Source organism: Furipterus horrens, unplaced genomic scaffold, assembly GCF_987537825.1.
Source record: "Furipterus horrens unplaced genomic scaffold, mFurHor1.1.pri manual_scaffold_13, whole genome shotgun sequence".
NCBI lineage: Eukaryota > Metazoa > Chordata > Mammalia > Chiroptera > Furipteridae > Furipterus > Furipterus horrens.
Genome location: NW_028327183.1, coordinates 37,299,487 through 37,317,890, shown reverse-complemented (window position 1 = coordinate 37,317,890; position 18,404 = coordinate 37,299,487). Strand labels below are relative to the sequence as shown.

Below are 18,404 nucleotides of genomic sequence, written 5' to 3'. Positions count from 1 at the left end.
TAAGAGATGTAGAGTTTAAAACACTGGTGATAAAAATGCTCACAGACTTGACAGATATGCTTTAGTACAGCAAATGCATGAGGGAAGAAGTGAAGACTATGCTAAGTGAAATGAGGAAAATCTACACAAAACCAGTGGAGAAGGGAAGGAAACCAGGGTTCACATCAATAATTTGGAACATAAGGAAGGAAAAAAGGCAAGTAGTACAGAATAAGGAAACAAGAATTGAAAAAAATGAGGAGAGGCATAGAAACCTCTAGGACAACTTTAACATACCAACATCCGAATCATAGGGGTTCCAGAAGGAGAAGAGGAAGAGCAAGAAATTGAAAGCTTATGTGAAGAAATAATGAAGGAAAACTTCCCAAAATTGGCGAAGGAAATGACATATAAGTCCAGGAAGCATAGAGAATCCTAAACAAGCTAGACCAAAAAAGGACCACACCAAGATACATCATAATTAAAATGCCAAAGTTTTAAGATAAAGAGAGAATCTTAAAAGCAGCAAGAGAAAAGCAGAGAATTACCTACAAAGGGGTGCCTATAAGACACTCTGCTGATTTCTCAAAAGAAACTTTGCAGGCAAGGGGCAGGCAAGGGGCAGGCAAGAAGTATTCAATGTGATGAAAAGCAAGGACTCACAACCAAGATTCCTCTATCCAGCAAAGCTATCGTTTAGAATGGAGGGGCAGATAAAGTACTTCCCAGACAAGGTAAAGCTAAAGGACTTCATCAGCACCAAGTCATTATTATTATGAAATGTCAAAGGGACTTATTTAAGAAAAAGATCAAAACTATGAACATTAAAATGACAACAAACTCACAGCTATCAACAAGTGAATCTAAAAAATAAAAACAAAATCCAGCTGAGCAAACCAGAATAGGGGCAGAATCATAGGTAGGGGGATCATTTGTTGGGTTATCAGCTGCAAGGAGGAAAGGGGAGAAATGGGGAAATGGTGCAGGGATTAAGAAGCATAACTGGTCGGTACAAAACAGACAGGGGGAAGTTAAGAATAATATAGAAAAGGGTGAAGCCAAAGAACTTATATGCATGGCCCATGGACATGAACTAAGGGGAGTGGGATTTCTGGAGGGAAGGATGGTACTGGGCAGAGGAGAGCAAAGGGGAAAAAATTAGGACTACTGTAACAACATAATCAATAAAATATACTTATTATTTTTTTAAAGATCATATACCACAATCAAGTGGGATTCATCCTAGGGATGCATGGATGGTTTAATATTTGCAAGTCAATAAATGTAATATACCACATAAACTAAATGAAAGACAAAAATCACATCATATCCAAAGATGCTGAAAAACCATGTGATAAAGTACAACAAACATTTATGATAAAAACAGTCAGCAAAATGCGAATAGAAGAGCATACCTCAACATAATAATGGCGATATACAAGAAACCTGAAGCCAACATCATATTCAATGCGCAAAAACTGAAAGCATTCCCCCTAATATCAGGAACAAGACAAGGATGTCCACTTTCTACACTCCTATTGAACATAAGTTTTGGAAGTTTTAGCCACAGCAATCAGACAAGATAAAGAAACAAAAGGCATTCAAATTGGAAAAGAGGAAGTAAAACTGTCATTATTTACAGATGACATGATAGTGTACACAGAAAACCCTATACACTTCACCAAAAAAAACTACTCAACCTAATAAGTGAATTTGGCCAAATAGCAGGGTACAGGGTCAATATTCAGAAATCAAAGGCATTTCTGTACACCAAAAGTAAAATATCAGAGATAGAAACTAGAAAAAAATCCCATTTACTACAGTAACAAGAAAAATAAAGTACTTAGGGATAAACCTAACCAAGGAGGTAAAAGACCTGTACTTGGAAAACTACAGAACACTAAAAAAAAAAAAATAAGAAAGATACAAATAAATGGAAGCATATACCATGTTCATGGATGGGAAGAATCAATATCATTAAAACATCCATACTACCAAAAGCAATTTAAAGATTTAACATAATCCGTATTAAAATACCAATGACATATTTCACAGACCTAGAACAAGTAATTCAAAAATGTATATGGAACCAGAATATACTCCAAATAGCCACAGCAATCTCGAGGAAGAAGAACAGCAATCTAGGAGGAATCACAATACCTGATATCAAGCTATACTACAAGGCCACTGTAATCAAGAGTCTTGTACTGGCATAAGAAAATACATATTGTTCAATGGAATAGAATATAGAGCCCAGAAATAAACCCTGGTCTCTATGGTCAATTAATATTTGACAAAGGGAGAAGAAGCAAAAATGGAGAGAAAATAGCCTCTTAAACAAATGATGCTGGGAGAACTGGACTGGGACATGCAAAATAATGAAACTAGAGAACCAGAGTGCAGCCACTATGAAAAACTATATGACATTTCCTCAAAAAACTAAAAATGGAACTGCCTTTTGATCCAGCAATTTCATTGCTAGGATTATACCCAGATAATCCTGAAATACCAATCCAAGAGAACTTATGCACTCCTATGTTCATAATAGTGCTATTTACAGTAGTCAAGTGCTGGAAACAGCCTAAGTGCCCATCAGTGGATGAGTCGATCAAAAACTGTGGTAGATTTACACAATGGAATATTATGCATCAAAAAGAAAAAGGAACTCCTACCTTTTGCTACAGCGTGGATGGAACTGGAGAGTATTATGCTAAGTGAAATAAGCCAGGCTGTGAAAGACAAATACCATATAATCTCACCTAATACAGGAACCTAATGAACAAAACAAACAAGCAAAATAGAATGAGAGGCATGTAAACAGGGAACAGAGGGGAGAGGGAGAGAGAGAAAGAAGGAAAGAAAGGGAAGCATCTACTCAAGGAACTAGTATGAATGACCCATGAACATGAACAACTAAATGGCGATGGACTGGGAGATGGGCAAAGAAAGGGAGAGCAAAGGGGGATAAATGGGACAACTGTAATAGGAAAACAATAAATTTTTTTAAAATTGCAGAGGTTGCTTCTCACTAAACTAAAAACGCATCCCAATTTCCCCAGGAGCTAACGCACAAGGTTGGAATCTAGGCATTGGCACTCAAACATACCCATCTCAGAACAGCAAGGTGATGATACAAAGGAACAGACTGTGGGAATTCCATCTGGGTGATGGAACCTGTGTAAGTAACCCTGGATAGCAGGAGCAGGACCATCCAGAATCCAGCATCTATGATGCCACTAGTGTAAGCTGGAGAGTCTAGTCTGTGTTTAGCAACTACTGTGGTAACCTCAGGACACAAGTTATCTGCCGTTACTTGCAGTATTTTTCCTAGCTCATATATTTATTCCTTAGCACTCTAAGATTTTGTTTCGGCAACTTAATATTCTTTCAACAAATTTCTTATCTACTCAAACAAAAGTAGACCATATCAACTGTAACCAGTCTGTGTTTTCATTAAAATACAAAAACAAAAAACAAAAAACAAACAAAAAAAATCCCAAGGTGGATATAGTAGGAACTATAAATCATAGTTCTCTCCTTATTTCTGCACAAATGGAGAAATACAGCATTTTTGTTGGTAAAGCTTTACGGAGGCAGCTTAAATCTGGAGTTAAAATGCATATTCTAACACTTTACTTGAACTCTAGATATTGAACTATATACAAGCAGACAGGGCCTGCAGAATAAGCATAGATAATCACAGCCTGCTGAAGGAAAAAAATTTAGAGTCAAATAAAAGAAGGTAATTTGTTTTAACACATTTCACCAAGGCAATACATTATTTACCTTATGACATACACACAGGAGAAGGGGTAAAAATAAAAATTATCCTTGAAAACCAACCCTCAGTCTGCAAAAGTGAGGGGAAATGTAAAAAGTCCTGGCCAACACCCACTGTCATCAGGTCTGCAACATGAAGGCAAGAAAATTAAATAGGCTTAAATACTGTGATATGGTTATATGACTTAATTTGCAGATTTTAAAAGATCAAAGGGATCTATCCCTTTAAAATAAAATAAATAAAAAATGTAAAATTTCAAAATTTACTAGCATATTTAAAAAGTACTACGAAGCACCATTACATTATAAAGATATTAGAAAGTAGAGGATGAAGAGTTGCCCAAGAAATTTCATTTTTGGATACTCTGTATTTAAGATGAATAACATTCAAAATATAATCCCATGAGTCTTTTATTGATAAAAATTCTAATGAAGAAACATCTTTGTTTACAAATAAAAACTGTATATTAATAATGTACAAGTCTTTATTTCCAAGTAATAAGTTACTGAAAGTTATAATTCAAAGATTGCTGGAAAATAGAGCACAGAAATAGATATGAGGAGAAGCACTTAGTATATGATAAATATATTTTATTCAGTAGGAGAAAGATGAATAGTTTAATAAGTGGTACTGAAATAATTGGCTTTAATTCTGGATATAAGTAAAGCTGACAATCTATATCACACCATATACAATACTTAATCCAAGATGGACTAAAATGTTAAATCTATATTATGCATACACACCCACATAAGCACACATAAAAAACTGGAGTATTTTCCTTTATTCTCTTGCCCTCTAATATTTTCTTTAAGCAAGGCCTTCCTAAGAAACAGAAAACCTGGAAATGGTTTGGAAAACATATTTTATAGAAATAAAATGTATAAATATGTTTATTACAACTTTTAAATTTCAAATAGGAGACAAACTGAAATATCACAATTGAAGAATAGTAGGTATTGGTACGAGCATATTGTGAAATATACTGTAACCATCAAAATCGATTGCCTTGAAGGAAAATTCAAAATGTACAAATGTTAAAAAAGTAAGTTACAGATAATTGTATAGTGCATAATTTATTTTTGCAAAAATACACTAAAATAACTGACTGATTAATGTTTAAGGGCAAAGAAATATATGGGGGATATACACAAGGTTTAAACATTACTCAAAGAAAATGGAAAGAGGGGAAGAGTGAAGAATGAAGGGGATGGAGATATTTTAGAAAATGTATTAGCATTGTTTCATTGGTTTGGATGCCCATGCATTTCTTCTGTAATTTTAGATGAGAAACTTAATGAATGGCTTCAAATATACTAATAAAGAAAATTTCATTTAGAAATACTCATTTTGATAGTAATGCAAACCTTTAGAACACAAAAGCATCTAATAATTCCCATTGGTATTTTTCTCATTCTAATATTCTCAAATCGATTATGAAATATGCCTGCAAATAAAGTAACCCAATGTTAAAATAAACAAAACCCTTTTAACATGGTATCTCAGAAAAAAAGGGAGCAGGGAATGAATGGACGGCATAGTAATTTTGGATATGTGATTTTCCTTTCCCAGAATACTATCCATGCAATGTAGGAAGCTTGTTTGATGAGCATGAAAATTGAGACACAGAAAAGAACACTAACCTGTAGAATATTTATTTTTAATTTCAAATTTTCTAAACCCAGGACTTTTAGTAGCCTTCTACACTATAATGGCAGAGTTGAGTACTTGCAACAGAAATGGTATGGTCCAGAGAAGCTAAAATATATACTATTGGCCTAGAACACAATACGTAAGTCCAGTGATAATTTGTTGCTAGTGCAAAATTGTGATGCTCTGGCTATTTTTTCTCGTTTATTTTTCAGTTGTGTGTGTATACATATATAGCTTACCAAAGGGATATAAAACATAAAATAGTCATGCCCCACAGAATGATGTTCAGGTCAACAATTGACTGCATATACAATAGTGGCATATTGTAAAGCCTAGATATATGGTAGGCAATGCCATTTAGGTTTGTGTAAGCAGACTCTATGTTCGTGCAACAATAAAACTACACATTTCTCAGAACACATCTGTTGTTAAGTGGCACATGACTGTATATCCTATTTAACTGCACAACACTTAGAATAAATTTTAAGACATGTAGAAAAAAATTTATACTTGGAGGTTAGCTACTTTATCTCTGTATTTTTAATCTAACACTGCTCACATCTAAGAAATTCAGTGTAAATTATTTGGTGCTGTACTCACCCCTAAATTTCCTTGGTGCCAAGGGATTTGCACTATTAAAAACTCCTACAAGTCCTTCCCGTAGTCACTGCTCTAGAGTCCAGAACAAAAGTAACCCATGGGCTACTTGCTACTTGCAGTTGATATATCTTTGTCTTCATGGTTTATTTTTAAATCTGAGCTGTCATTTAAAAATCAAGAGCCATCATACACTTTTAAAAATGTAGATTTCTGGATCCCCTGGAAGTCAGAAGAGCTGGCAAATGGGGCCTGATTTTCTTCACAGCATCAATTAGTTGGAACTGGCTAATTGACGGGCATCCTTTTTTAACTACTATCCCAATCAGGTTTATTTGTTATTCTTTTGATACTAACAGTTTTCTAATTTCTTTAGTATGCTCGCAACAACTTCATGGGTGATAGTGAAAAATAGCTTCCTTTTTTGTGTGTTCTCCTAATGCACTTCTAAAATCAAGATTGTTAAAAGTTTGTACTTCTCTATAAAAACTGCCACTTGGTAATGTTTTGCCTGAAAAAAAAAAAAAAAGGACTTGGTGCTTTGTCAATAGCTATTGTATTCACGTATAAATTTCCCTTTTCCTGTGTTTGTAAGTCTTCCAAGAGTTCTGATTTTCTTTAAGTCATTTTTACCTTCCTAAACAAAAAATTTGTTTAGGTTTTCAAATACATCAGAAAGGATAGTATTCAGTACAGCATTTTAAAACAGTAACTATAAAGTTTCTTTATATTCATACGTTTATTCATTTTTTTTCAAAACTATTGCTGTTTGGCTTCTCAACTTTTTCTTCAGAAGTATCACCAATGTTTTGTCTATATTCTTGTTTGTTTTTATAGTAGGTATTATAAGTAGTTAAAAGGATGCCAGTCTGAATAAGGTCCTTCTCATCCATTACACACATTACCTTCACCACCAAATCCCAAGATTATTTCTCATGTTCCATAAGAAATAACCGACGATAGAAATTTTTCATATTTCATTTCCCTCAATGGGTCATTCTTCAACTGCCTGTTTTGCCTGATGTTGAGTAAGGTCGGCAGAAACAGCTGTCTTTCAACATATAATACTAATAACAGTGACTATAACAAAGACTAACATTCAGTGAGTATATTTATTATGACATGCACAATTCTAAACACTTTGTCTTATTTGATCTTCACAGAAAATTATGAGGTATTATAATTATCTCCATTTTATAATATCTACAAAGACACATATGTATAAAAACAGGAAAATTCTCAGGAAGGTTAAATACTAAACAGATAACAACTATCCTTCAGGAAGGAAATGGGTATAAGGATAGTGGTCAAAGTGTATGTTTGTCTTATTTGTAACGTTTAAATCTTTTATAAGGAAAATATATTCATGAATTATTTCTGCAAGTAAAATAAAGGACATGGTGAAAAAATATGCCAAGGGATAATGTCCATCAGGGTACTATATATAATGGCAAAAACTCTGGAAGAAACTACAATGTCTATCAATAGGGATTTGATAAAATAGTATTACAGCAACACAAGGAAACACCATAAAGCCATTAAAGGATCTCTATTTACTGAGTGCAAAGTTGTTTGTGTTTTACAGTAAGAAAGCCTAAATTCTGTAAAGAGCAAAAAAGTAAGTCATCTTCAAAAATAGAGGTCACTTCTGTTATTAAAGGTATTTTTAAAATAAAGGTATTTTACAAACCATGATGTAAACAGATGGACTTTACAGTCATATAAATTTAAGATGCCTCCCCACACATTTCATATACCCTATGGTTTATCACCAGTATAAGTTTGGATGTTGAATGACTTGTGAGCCATAATTAAAGGTCTTCCCACATTCCCTATATTCATAGGGTTTCTCACCAGTATGAATTCTGTGATGACTAATAAGTTGTGAACTCTGAGAATAGGCTTTTCCACATATCTTACATTCATAGGGTTTCTCACCAGTATGGATTCTCTGGTGTCGAGTAAGGTCTGAACCAGAACGAAAAGCCTTTTCACATTCCTTACATTCATAGGGTTTCTCACCTGTATGGATTCTCTGATGTTTAATAAGTTGTGAGCTCTGACTAAAGGCATTGCCACATTCCTTACATTCATAGGGTTTCTCCCCTGTATGAATTCTCTGATGTTGAGTAAAGTTTGAGCCACTACTAAAGGCTTTCCCACATTCTTTACATTCATAAGGCTTCTCACCAGTGTGAATTCTCTGATGTCTAGTGAAGTTTGAGCCACTACTAAAGGCTTTCCCACATTCTTTACATTCGTAAGGCTTCTCACCAGTGTGAATTCGCTGATGTCGAGTAAGGTCTGAGCCACAAATAAAGGTTTTTCCACATTCCTTACATTCAAAGGGTTTCTTGCCAGTATGAATTTTCTGATGATGACTGAGTCTTGACGGATGTCTAAAGGCCTTTCCACATTCCTTACATTCATAGGGTTTCTCAATGGTGTGAATTATCTGATGTGTAGTAAGCGGTGAGCCATGTCTAAAGGTTTTCCTATAGTCCCTAGTTGCACAATATTTCTCTTTATTATGAATGATTTGCTGTAATGTTAAGGATGAATGCTGACTAAAAGTGGACAGATCTTCATGGGTGTATATTGGTTGACTGAAATACCGCTTCTGAGAGGCATGTTGTTTCTCAAACTTGTCATTACTTTCCCAATCATCTCTGAAACTAGAGCACTGAAGGTCATGTCTTGTAAGTCTTCCCATTATCTCCCATTGGGCTGACTCTATTTCATAAATTTCCTTCTTCAGAAATAATTTCTTGGCTTCAAATCTTGATCCCAGGACTGAAAGAAAATATGAAAGCAATCACTCACATTTTTCTTGTTTGGAAGAAATAAAACTTTCAATTAAAATGGAAGAATTAAACCATATTTTTTTAAACAGACTAGAGGAGGAGAGATGATATAGATAAGGACAGAAAGTAAGCCGTTGGTTTCCAAACATTGCTACAATAGGAACTACATAGGGGAGCTTGCTAAATACACAGATACTTATTCTTATCTCCTTTGTTATAGGATAACTTTAATCATACACACATATACACACACACACATTCATGTAAGAATATGCCATAGTGTAAAGTGTAAGGTAAGGAAAATGATCATAACTACTTAACAGAGTTGACAGGATAAATTATGTCAAAGGAAAAATTCTAAGGGGTTGGCAAACTATGCCTGCAGCACTGTAACAATTTTTATAAGTAAAGTTTTATTGGAACACAGCCACACTTATTCATTTATGTATTGTCTATGGCTATTTTGGGCTACAATGGCAGAAGCGAATAGTTGCAATAGAGACCACATTGACTGCAAGTCTGAAATATTTACAATCTGACCCATTAAGAGAAACTTTGCTGCCTCTTGGTTAGATACGTGTTGTCAATTACAGTAGATACTAGCATATTACCTATTTAAATTGAATATAATTAAAATTAAATAAAAATTCAGATTCAGTTGGCACTATTCACATTTCCAGTGTTTAACAGACAAATGTGGTTTGTGGCTACCATACTGGAAATCACAAAAATAGAACATTTCCATCATTGTTGAAAGTTCTATTTGACAGCACCTAACAGTCAGTAACTGGAGGCCCAGGGTCTCTTTAACAAATGATAAAGAAATAGAGGGTAGTAGTAATCCAGATGGGAGAATAGTTTAAGAAAAGTCAAAAGTTGAATTAATCTAGAATGAATGGTAGCAGGGAGGATTCTTTTGTGGCTAGATATATGTTTGAGGTTTGATGAAAATATTATTTGCCTTGGAATTCTGTGATGCTAACCTTAGAAGAAAAGAACATAACACATGTAAAAGTACTATAGTGGTGCTGACCAACTGACAGGAAGAGCATTTGTAGGTTCAAAGAGAAGAAATGAAAATATAATGGAAGTTAGTATACTACTATTGTAATATCAGAGGTATGAGAGTCAGCTACATAAGTTTTGGACTCAAACTCAGTTAATTATAAGCACTGTTTTCTTGGGTAAATTAGTTCATCCTGCTGAGCCCTCATTTCTCTGTCTATACAATAGAATTGATAACAATCATTGTGAGAATTGGGAAAAATATATGAAAATTATTTGATATAAAATAACTTTTGTATTTGAGAGGTAATATTATGAAAGAATTTCTCTACAAATATGGGAATGTTAGGCAAGTGAGGTATTTTGAAGAGCATACTATGAATCCAGAGGGAAAACCTCAAGCCAAAGAAGTGAAAATTATTCCAGTACCATGGTCTTTCTCTTCCCTTCATATAATGATTCAGCAAATACTGTCTCATCTTGTCCTAAATATAGCTTCAAACTCTTCCCTCTATCTTTACTACCTAAAATGAAATCCCCATATCTCATACTACTGGAATGGCCTCCTACCTAGTTGTTCTCACTTAAGGTTTACAATCTTGAACTCTCATCACTAGAATGACATTGCCTGCCACTGTTCTGCTTACAATTTTTCAGTGAATTGCCATGATATTGCTCTTACAATAAAAGTTAAGCTCCTGAGGAATTCCGGCCAAGATGGAGGTGTAGACAGAAATGCTGCGTCTCCCTCCACAACTAAGAAGGAATACAACTACCTCAAAACTAGAAACAACCAGAAGTTCCAGAAAATCAAGTTGCATAGAAGTCCAACAAACAAATATATAAAGAAGAAATACTCATCCAGACAGGTAGGAGGGGCGGAGCCGGGGTGGAAAGGACGCTTGTGGTGGTGGCAGCAGCGGCAGCAGCAGCAGGCCATCAGAAAGCGCAGTCACAGGTTTTAAAAAGTCAGGAGAGACACCTGGGGAGAGTTCCCAGCTTGTCACCGGACCTCGCAGCTCACGGTCCCAGCATCGGGGAAAATCAAGCCTCATTGCTTCTGACTGTGCAGACCAGTGGGGGTTGGGGTGGAGGCAGAAACTGCCAGTCTCTCAGCAGAGTTCGCTTGTTTAAAGGGCCCCCATGGTCCTAGAACGTCTGCAGACCCACCCACTCTGGGAACGATGGCCAGGGCAGCAGCTAGAGGGGTGCCAGTCCGGTGCTGAAGTGGGAGAAGTGCCTGGAAAAGGGGTGAGTGCTGGGCAGTCGGCATTGTTCTCTCTCGGACCCCTCCTCCATATACAGCGCCACAACGTGGTGAAACAGGTCACCCTGTACTGAGGAATCCCTAAGGCTCCACCTCTTACAACGTAACAGGAGTGACAGCTCTACCTGGGATGTGGAGGCAAATAAACACAGGAGCCTGTCAGAATGAGGAGACAGAGAAGTATGGCCCAAAAGAGGGAACGGATCAAGGTTCCAATGGGAGAACTAAGTGACGAGGAGATAGCCAACCTAACAGATGAGGAGAAAGACAATCTAACAGATGCAGAATTCAAAACACTGGTGATAAAGATGCTCACAGGCTTGACATATATGCTTGAGTATGGCAAACGCATAAGAGAAGTGAATGCCATGCTAAGTGAAACAAAAGAAAATCCACACAAAACCAATGATTTGGAACATAAGAAAAAAACAGTCAACCAGTGCAGAATAAGGAAGCAAGAATTGAAAAAAATGAAGAAAACTTCCCAAATTTCACGAAGGAGATGGGCATATAGGTCCAGGAAGCACAGAGGGTCCTGGGTGAGCTGAACCCAGAGGGGGCAACACCAGGACACATCATGATTGAGATGCCAAAGGTGAAAGATAAAGAGAGAGTCCTGGGGGCAACAAGAGAGAGGCGGAGAGTTGTCTAGAGTGGGGTGCCTATAAGACTATCAGCTGATTTCTCAGAAGACACTTTGCAGGCAGGAAGGGACTGGCAAGCAGTATTCAATGTGATGAAAGGCAACCTGCAACCAGGATTACTCTATCCAGCAAGGCTATCATTTAGAATGGAAGGGGAGATAAAGTGCTTCCCAGAAAAGGTAAAACTAAAGGACTACATCATCACCAAGCCATTATTATATGAAATGTCAAAGGGACTTAAGAAAAAGAAGGTTAAAACTATGAACACTAAAATGAAAACAAACTCACAACTATCAACAACTGAATATAAAAAATAAAAACAAATCCAACTAAGCAAACCAGAATAGGAACAGAATCATAGGTATGGGGATCATTTGGAGGGTTATCAGCTGGGAGGGGGGAGGGGGAGAAATAAGGAAATGGTGCAGGGACTAAGAAGCATAATTGGTTGGTAGAAAATAGACAGGGGGATGTTAAGAATAATAAAGGAAAGGGTGAAGCCAAAGAACTTGTATGGACAACCCATGGACATGAACTAAGGGGGATGGGATTGCTGGAGGAAAGGGGGGTACTGGGCAGAGGGGAGGCAAAGGGGAAAAAATTGGAACTACTTTAAGAACATAATCAATAAAATATACTTTAAAAAAAACAAAATAAAACAAAACAGTTAAGCTCCTGAACATGGTCTACAAAGCTCCAAATGATCTGGTTCCTGTCTGGCTCTTCAATAAAATCTCATACTATGATGCCTTTTGGTTTCTAAGCTCCATCCACACTGGCCCTATTTTGCAGTTCTTCAAATACTCCTAGCTCTTAGTCCCTCTTAAGGCCTTTCCAACTACTGTTATTTATATCTTAGAAGATGTTTTCTTTCACTGTTAGTCTTGATCACTATTACTCATTTTCCAAATCTCTACTGAAAGGACATACTTCTGGAGGTCTTCCCTGATCCCATTACCAAATTATACCCTCCTTGTAATTACCTTTTTAGCACTCTATTCTCTTCCTTAACAGGATTTTCACAAATTGTAATTAAATATTTTTAAAGTCATTTAATATTCTTTTCCCTCAATAAGTCTTAAGTTTTGTGAAGGCAAGAAAATGCTGAGCACAGTATCTCCCACATATTGGAAGCCCAACAAATATTTGACTCATTCAATTAGCATGTATACTCTTTAATAATAAAGTCTAAAATATTTTTCTAGAGAACAAGGACATACTCTTTTCAAACATGGCACACTGAATATACACAATTGTTACTATTCCTTCTAAGTGATAGTAATGAGATTAAATGAAAGAAGAAATCCCATTAGGACACAGAGATAGGGAGAGGAAAGAGGAGCAAAAAGATTTTGGAAGCTAGAGAGTATATGGAATAGTAATAAACAATGTATCAACCATAAAAAACTAAAAAACAAAAACAAAAAAACCTAAAACCAAAGTTGCAGATTGGTCCTATTATAGAATCCCAGATATTTTCAAGAACTGAAATCATTAGGTACCTTTGAAAAGTAGGGTGCATGTGGGGCTGCAAACAGGAAGATTAATTGAAAATCTGTATGAAACAGGCAGATCAGATTCCCAAACCTACCTCATACAGCCAGCTGATTTGCCATCTTACTATAATCCAGTAAAGTCCCAGAAATTGTCAGCCAAGCTTATTTTATTAATTCCCAGAAAGAATAGAGGATTTCATTCTGGAGAAAGCCAGCCCCAAAGAAAAGAACTGATAGCTGTTCTCAGCCAATAAACTGTTCTAGGCAGATCACTCCCAATAAACCTACACATCTCAATCAGCTTCTTAATGCCACAGTGTTTTATATGTAGATAGCTGTGAGTCACTAGCTATTTCAGGAAAAATTTAAATATAAGAGATTAAAATAAATAAGGAGGAAAAAAGAACTCAGGAAAGAGAGACAGTAGAGAAAAAAAAATTAAACTCAAAAGTAGAGTACTTCTAAAAACAACATATAACAATCCCACAAGAAACTGTCAGAAAAAGAAATATTCAAAGAAGAAAAATATTTTTAAAAAAAATTAATTCAGCCCTGGCTGCTGTGGCTCAGTGGATTGAGCGTCAGTCTGTGAACCAAGTGTCACTGGTTCGATTCCCAGTCAGGGCACATGACTAGATTGCACGCCAGATCCCCAGTTGGGGGCACGTGAGAGGCAACCACACATTGATGTTTCTCTCTTTCTCCTTTCCCCTCTCTCTAAAAACAAATAAAATAAAATAAAGGAACCTTGTTAAAAAAAATTTTTTAAACATAAAAAATAAACAATAAAAAAATTAATTCAAGGATGAGAACGTAATAAAATCCCACAGAAAATACAACATAATAAAGAGACATGGAAAATAAAAAAATTCTAGGGCTAGGAGAAGAAATTTAAGATTTAAATGACCAATTTCAATCATCCAAAAATTTAATGAGTGTTTCCTATGTGTCAGGCACTGAATATAAAAAGTAAATAAAAGTTTAGAACATAGAGAACAGAGAAAATGATGGGTGACAAATATCAAGAAAATTTTAATTATTTAAAGTTTCCAGAATAAAATTTCTGTGTGTGCCCAGCCAAATGAAAAACTAAAATCAACATCATGTATCTCAACATGAAATATTAGAACATCCTACATAAAGAATACATTCTAAAAGCTTCCACTCGAAGAGATTAAACAGGTCACATAAAGAATTAAAAGCCTAAATGTGTTTTTGACTTCTCGAAAACACCAGATGCTAGATGATTTTAGAAATCCATAAAGCAATGCCATCAATATTTTGACGGCAAGTTTTTCCACCTATAATTACATCTCCAGACAAATTATTAATCAAACATGAGGATGAAATGAAAACATTTTCAGACACACAAGGATCCACAAAATACATTTTCTATTTACTTCTCTTAAATACTTGACTTGGTTGTTTTTATAAGATGCGCTTCAGGATAATGAAGAAATAAACTAAGAAAGAGGAAGGCAAGAGATCCAACAGCCAGGGTATACAAAAATACAGAAGAGAGACAAAAGGAATTTAAAGGAAAGAAGTAAAGGGAATCAATAGAATGATGTTAAGGGAACCCATATAATAATGAAGGAAAATTCTAAAATGACAACTATGTAACAGTCTCAACTGGGGCAGAAGAACAGAGGGTTAGAGAGATGTCTTAGTTAAAAAATAAACTAGTTACCTGATGTGTCTGAAGAGTTAGATTAGTAAACAGATATACAGAAAACTAAGGACCTCTCAATGAAGACAAGGATTAACAGCATGGAAATTAACAGAGCTCAGGAATGAAAGCCATTTACCTAGTCATTGAGTGAAGTGAATGACTGAATTAAAAAACTGTGGCCCTAGCCAAGTGGCTCAGTTGGCTGAGCATTGACCTGTACACCAAAAGGTTGTGGGTTCAATTCCTGGTCAGGGCACATACCCAGGTTGCATGTTTGATCCCTGGTCAGGACACATACGTGAGGCAACCGATCAATGTTTATCCCTCACATTGAGGTTTCTCACTCTCTTTCCCCCTTCCCCCTCTCTCTAAATATAAATAAAATTTAAAAACTGATTATAATTATATTTGGAAGATGAGGAAAGAGGCTATAAAGTAAGCTATTATCTTCAAATTCCACAGTGAAAAGTCAATCATCACTAAAACTAGATGTTTTGAAAAATTCTCAGAGGAGAAAGAATAGATATGGTGATAAAAAAAAAAAAGGTGACATATAGTTATGGGAAAGGAAAAATATATAGAAAACAAATGTGAAATATGACTCCCAGAAGAATAGGGAGGTAATACAGAACCAAAAATAAAACAGATTTCCAGAGCTGTAGAACGCTTAGTAATTGGATGGTTCCCTTCTGTGCTCAGCAGAACTTATGAAGAAAGATTTTAACTACATATATCTTGGTAGAATTCCTGAGATTCAAAAGAAAAAGAAGACTCTATAGAACTAAAATCCTAGATGAATCAGGTTGTATTCTACTCCCATGTCTGTATTCGGTATTGCCCCCAACAATTCTCTAAAGGTTTGCATAGTTACCAGCCTTCGGCTATCAGATTTAAAAAAGAAATGGATTTCAGGCTTTCCTGAAAGACTGGATTATCTGGCATCACTGGGCCTCCATTCTCACATGACAGCTGTCTCCTGGCCTTAAGTGCTTACCTTTTTGAGAAGGGTAGATTGCTTCTCTCTCATTAGCTACCATCTCTACTGCTGCCAAGTCCCACATAAAGCCTCAGCACAAAGTCAGTTGCCACGTACATCTGCAATATTGCTTTCCTTGTTTTCACCTTCATTCCTGAAGAATTTTTGCTGGATATAGAATTCTGGATCGACAGTTCTTATGCACAATAAAGTACTGTTCCATTTTCTTCTGGCCTACATGATTTATGAAGCAAAATCCATTCATTCAAATCAGTTTCCCTGACTAATGCATTATATGCCTATATTTCTTTCAATATTTTTTTTGTCATTCATTTTCAGCAATTTGATTATATGTCTGAACACGGATTCCTTTAGGTTTATCCTGTTTGGGGTGGTTGAGCTTCTTGAATTGGTGTATCTTTCACCAATTTTGGTAAAGCATTGTTTCAAATAAAATTTTTCAGTTCTAAACTTTCTCTTCTCCTTTTGGGACTTGAATAACAAAAATGTTAAACCTTTGTTACTGTAGTCTTACGTCTCTCTGAAGTTGTATTCTTTTTAAGTTTTCAATCTTTTTCCTGTCATTCATATTGGCTAATTAATTTTGATCTAAAGTTCTCTAATTTTCCTCCAATACCTTATTCTCTGAGCCTATCCAGTGGGTTAAAAAAAAATGTGACCATTCTATTTTTCAGTTCTAAAGTTTCCATTTGTTTTTTTTTTTTTTGTTTTTTTTTTTAATCTTCACCCAGGGATGTTTCTTATTGATTTTAGAGAGAGAAAAAGAAGGGGAGAGAAATGTCATGTGAAAGAGAAACATCATCAGTTGCCTCCTGTATGCTAACTGGGGATCAAACCTCAACTTACTAATGTGCCATGACCAGGTATGGAACCCACAAGATTTTTGTGTATGGGACAATGTTCCAGCCAACTGAGCCACCAGGCCAGGAATATGTTTTCTATCTTTTAATTATATTGCTTGGTTTTCTGCTATTGAGTTATATGGGTTCTGTGTATATTTTTTAGATATTAAACCTTTATCAGGTATATGATTTGCAAATATTTTCTCCCATTCCAGAGGTTGCCTTTTCTTTTTCTTTGCTGTGCAGAAGCTTTTAGTTTGCTTTTTAGTCCCACTTTATTTTTGCTTTTGTTGCCTTTGCTTTTGCTATAAAATCCAAGCAATCCAAGGCTGATTTCAAGGAGCTTACTACCTATGTTTTCTTCTAGGAGTTTTATGGTTTCAGGTCTTTTGTTCAAGTATTTAATTCGAGTTAATTTTCTGTGTGTGATGATAGTGGTCACAAAATTGTTTCGAATGAAGTTAAAAACAACTAAGCACTACCTGAGCCATTGTACAGAAAAAACGTAATGGATTTTTTGGCCAACCCAATAGAAACAGTTTTACTTCTTCCTTTACAGTTTAGATGGCTTTCATTTCTTTTTCTTGCCTAACTGTTCGGCTAAGACTTCAAGTACTATTTTAAATAACATTGGCAAGAATTCTTGCCTTGTTCCTGATATAAGAAAAAAACTTTCAGCTTTTGCCACTGAGTGTAATGTTAGCTGTGGGCTTGCCATATATGGCCTTTAATTATGTTGAGGTATGTTCCCTCTACACCCTCTTTGTTGAGTTTTTATCATAAATGGGTGCTTTAAAAATTCAACATTTTAAACAAAACTTTACTTAATGTAATTTTAAAGTTCATATGGAAGACCAAAAAGGCAAGTATAACTGCATACTTCTGAAGAGAAAGGTGGAGAGATCTGTCCTACCAGAGAGCAGAATGTTTTATAAAAGCAAGAGTAATTAGGACAGAAATAGATAAAAAAGCCAATGTAACAAGGGCGAACTATGTATATACGGAATTTAATATATGACAGAAGAAACTCTGTGGATCAGTGGAAAACAGGTAAGACTTTTTATTCAGTAGGGCATAGATAATTTGTTCTCTGAATGGAAAATAATTATAACATATCTCAATTTCACATCTTTCATAAAAATCAATTCTAGTTACATCAATAGGACTTTAATAAGAAAGTCAAAACATAAAACACAGGTGAAAACTGGCCTAGGGAAAGGTTTCTTAAGACCTTCAAAGGTATGAAGCATACAGGAAAAAGGTAGAATTTTAAAATTATTTTATTTTTATTTTTTCCATCACTATTTATAAAGCAGAATTTTTATAAACTGTATTATAATTTAACTAATAATTATATAATTTAACCATACTAACAGAAAATTACTATCCATCAAAAGATAACATAAAGATACTAAATAAAAAAGCCACAACTGGAAAAGACATGTATAAAACATGTTATTGATCAAAAATAGGTATCCAGAAAATATATAAGAAATTCCTGTCCTGGCTGGTTGTGGCTCAGTGAACCAAAGGGTTGCCAGTTTGATTTCCAGTCAGGGCACATGCCTGGGTTGCAGGCCGGGTCCCCAGTTGGGAGTATGTGAGAGGCAACCACACACTGGTGTTATAAAATCTTTAAAAAAAAAAAAAAAAAGAAGAAAGAAATT

The 18,404-nt window shown here is 35.4% G+C and overlaps 1 protein-coding gene across 2 annotated transcripts in view; it reads right to left on the bottom strand.

Moving 5' to 3' along the window:
- Positions 1–5,087: 5,087 nt before the first annotated feature.
- The window catches only part of ZNF566 (zinc finger protein 566), a 37,457-nt gene continuing 24,140 nt past the window's right edge, over positions 5,088–18,404 (bottom strand). For both annotated transcript variants that reach the window (XM_090260694.1, XM_090260695.1), the window contains exon 5: positions 5,088–8,803. In XM_090260694.1, the coding sequence (XP_090116820.1) occupies positions 7,779–8,803 (1,025 nt within the window). In that variant the 3' untranslated portion in view covers positions 5,088–7,778. The remainder of the gene's footprint in view (positions 8,804–18,404) is intronic.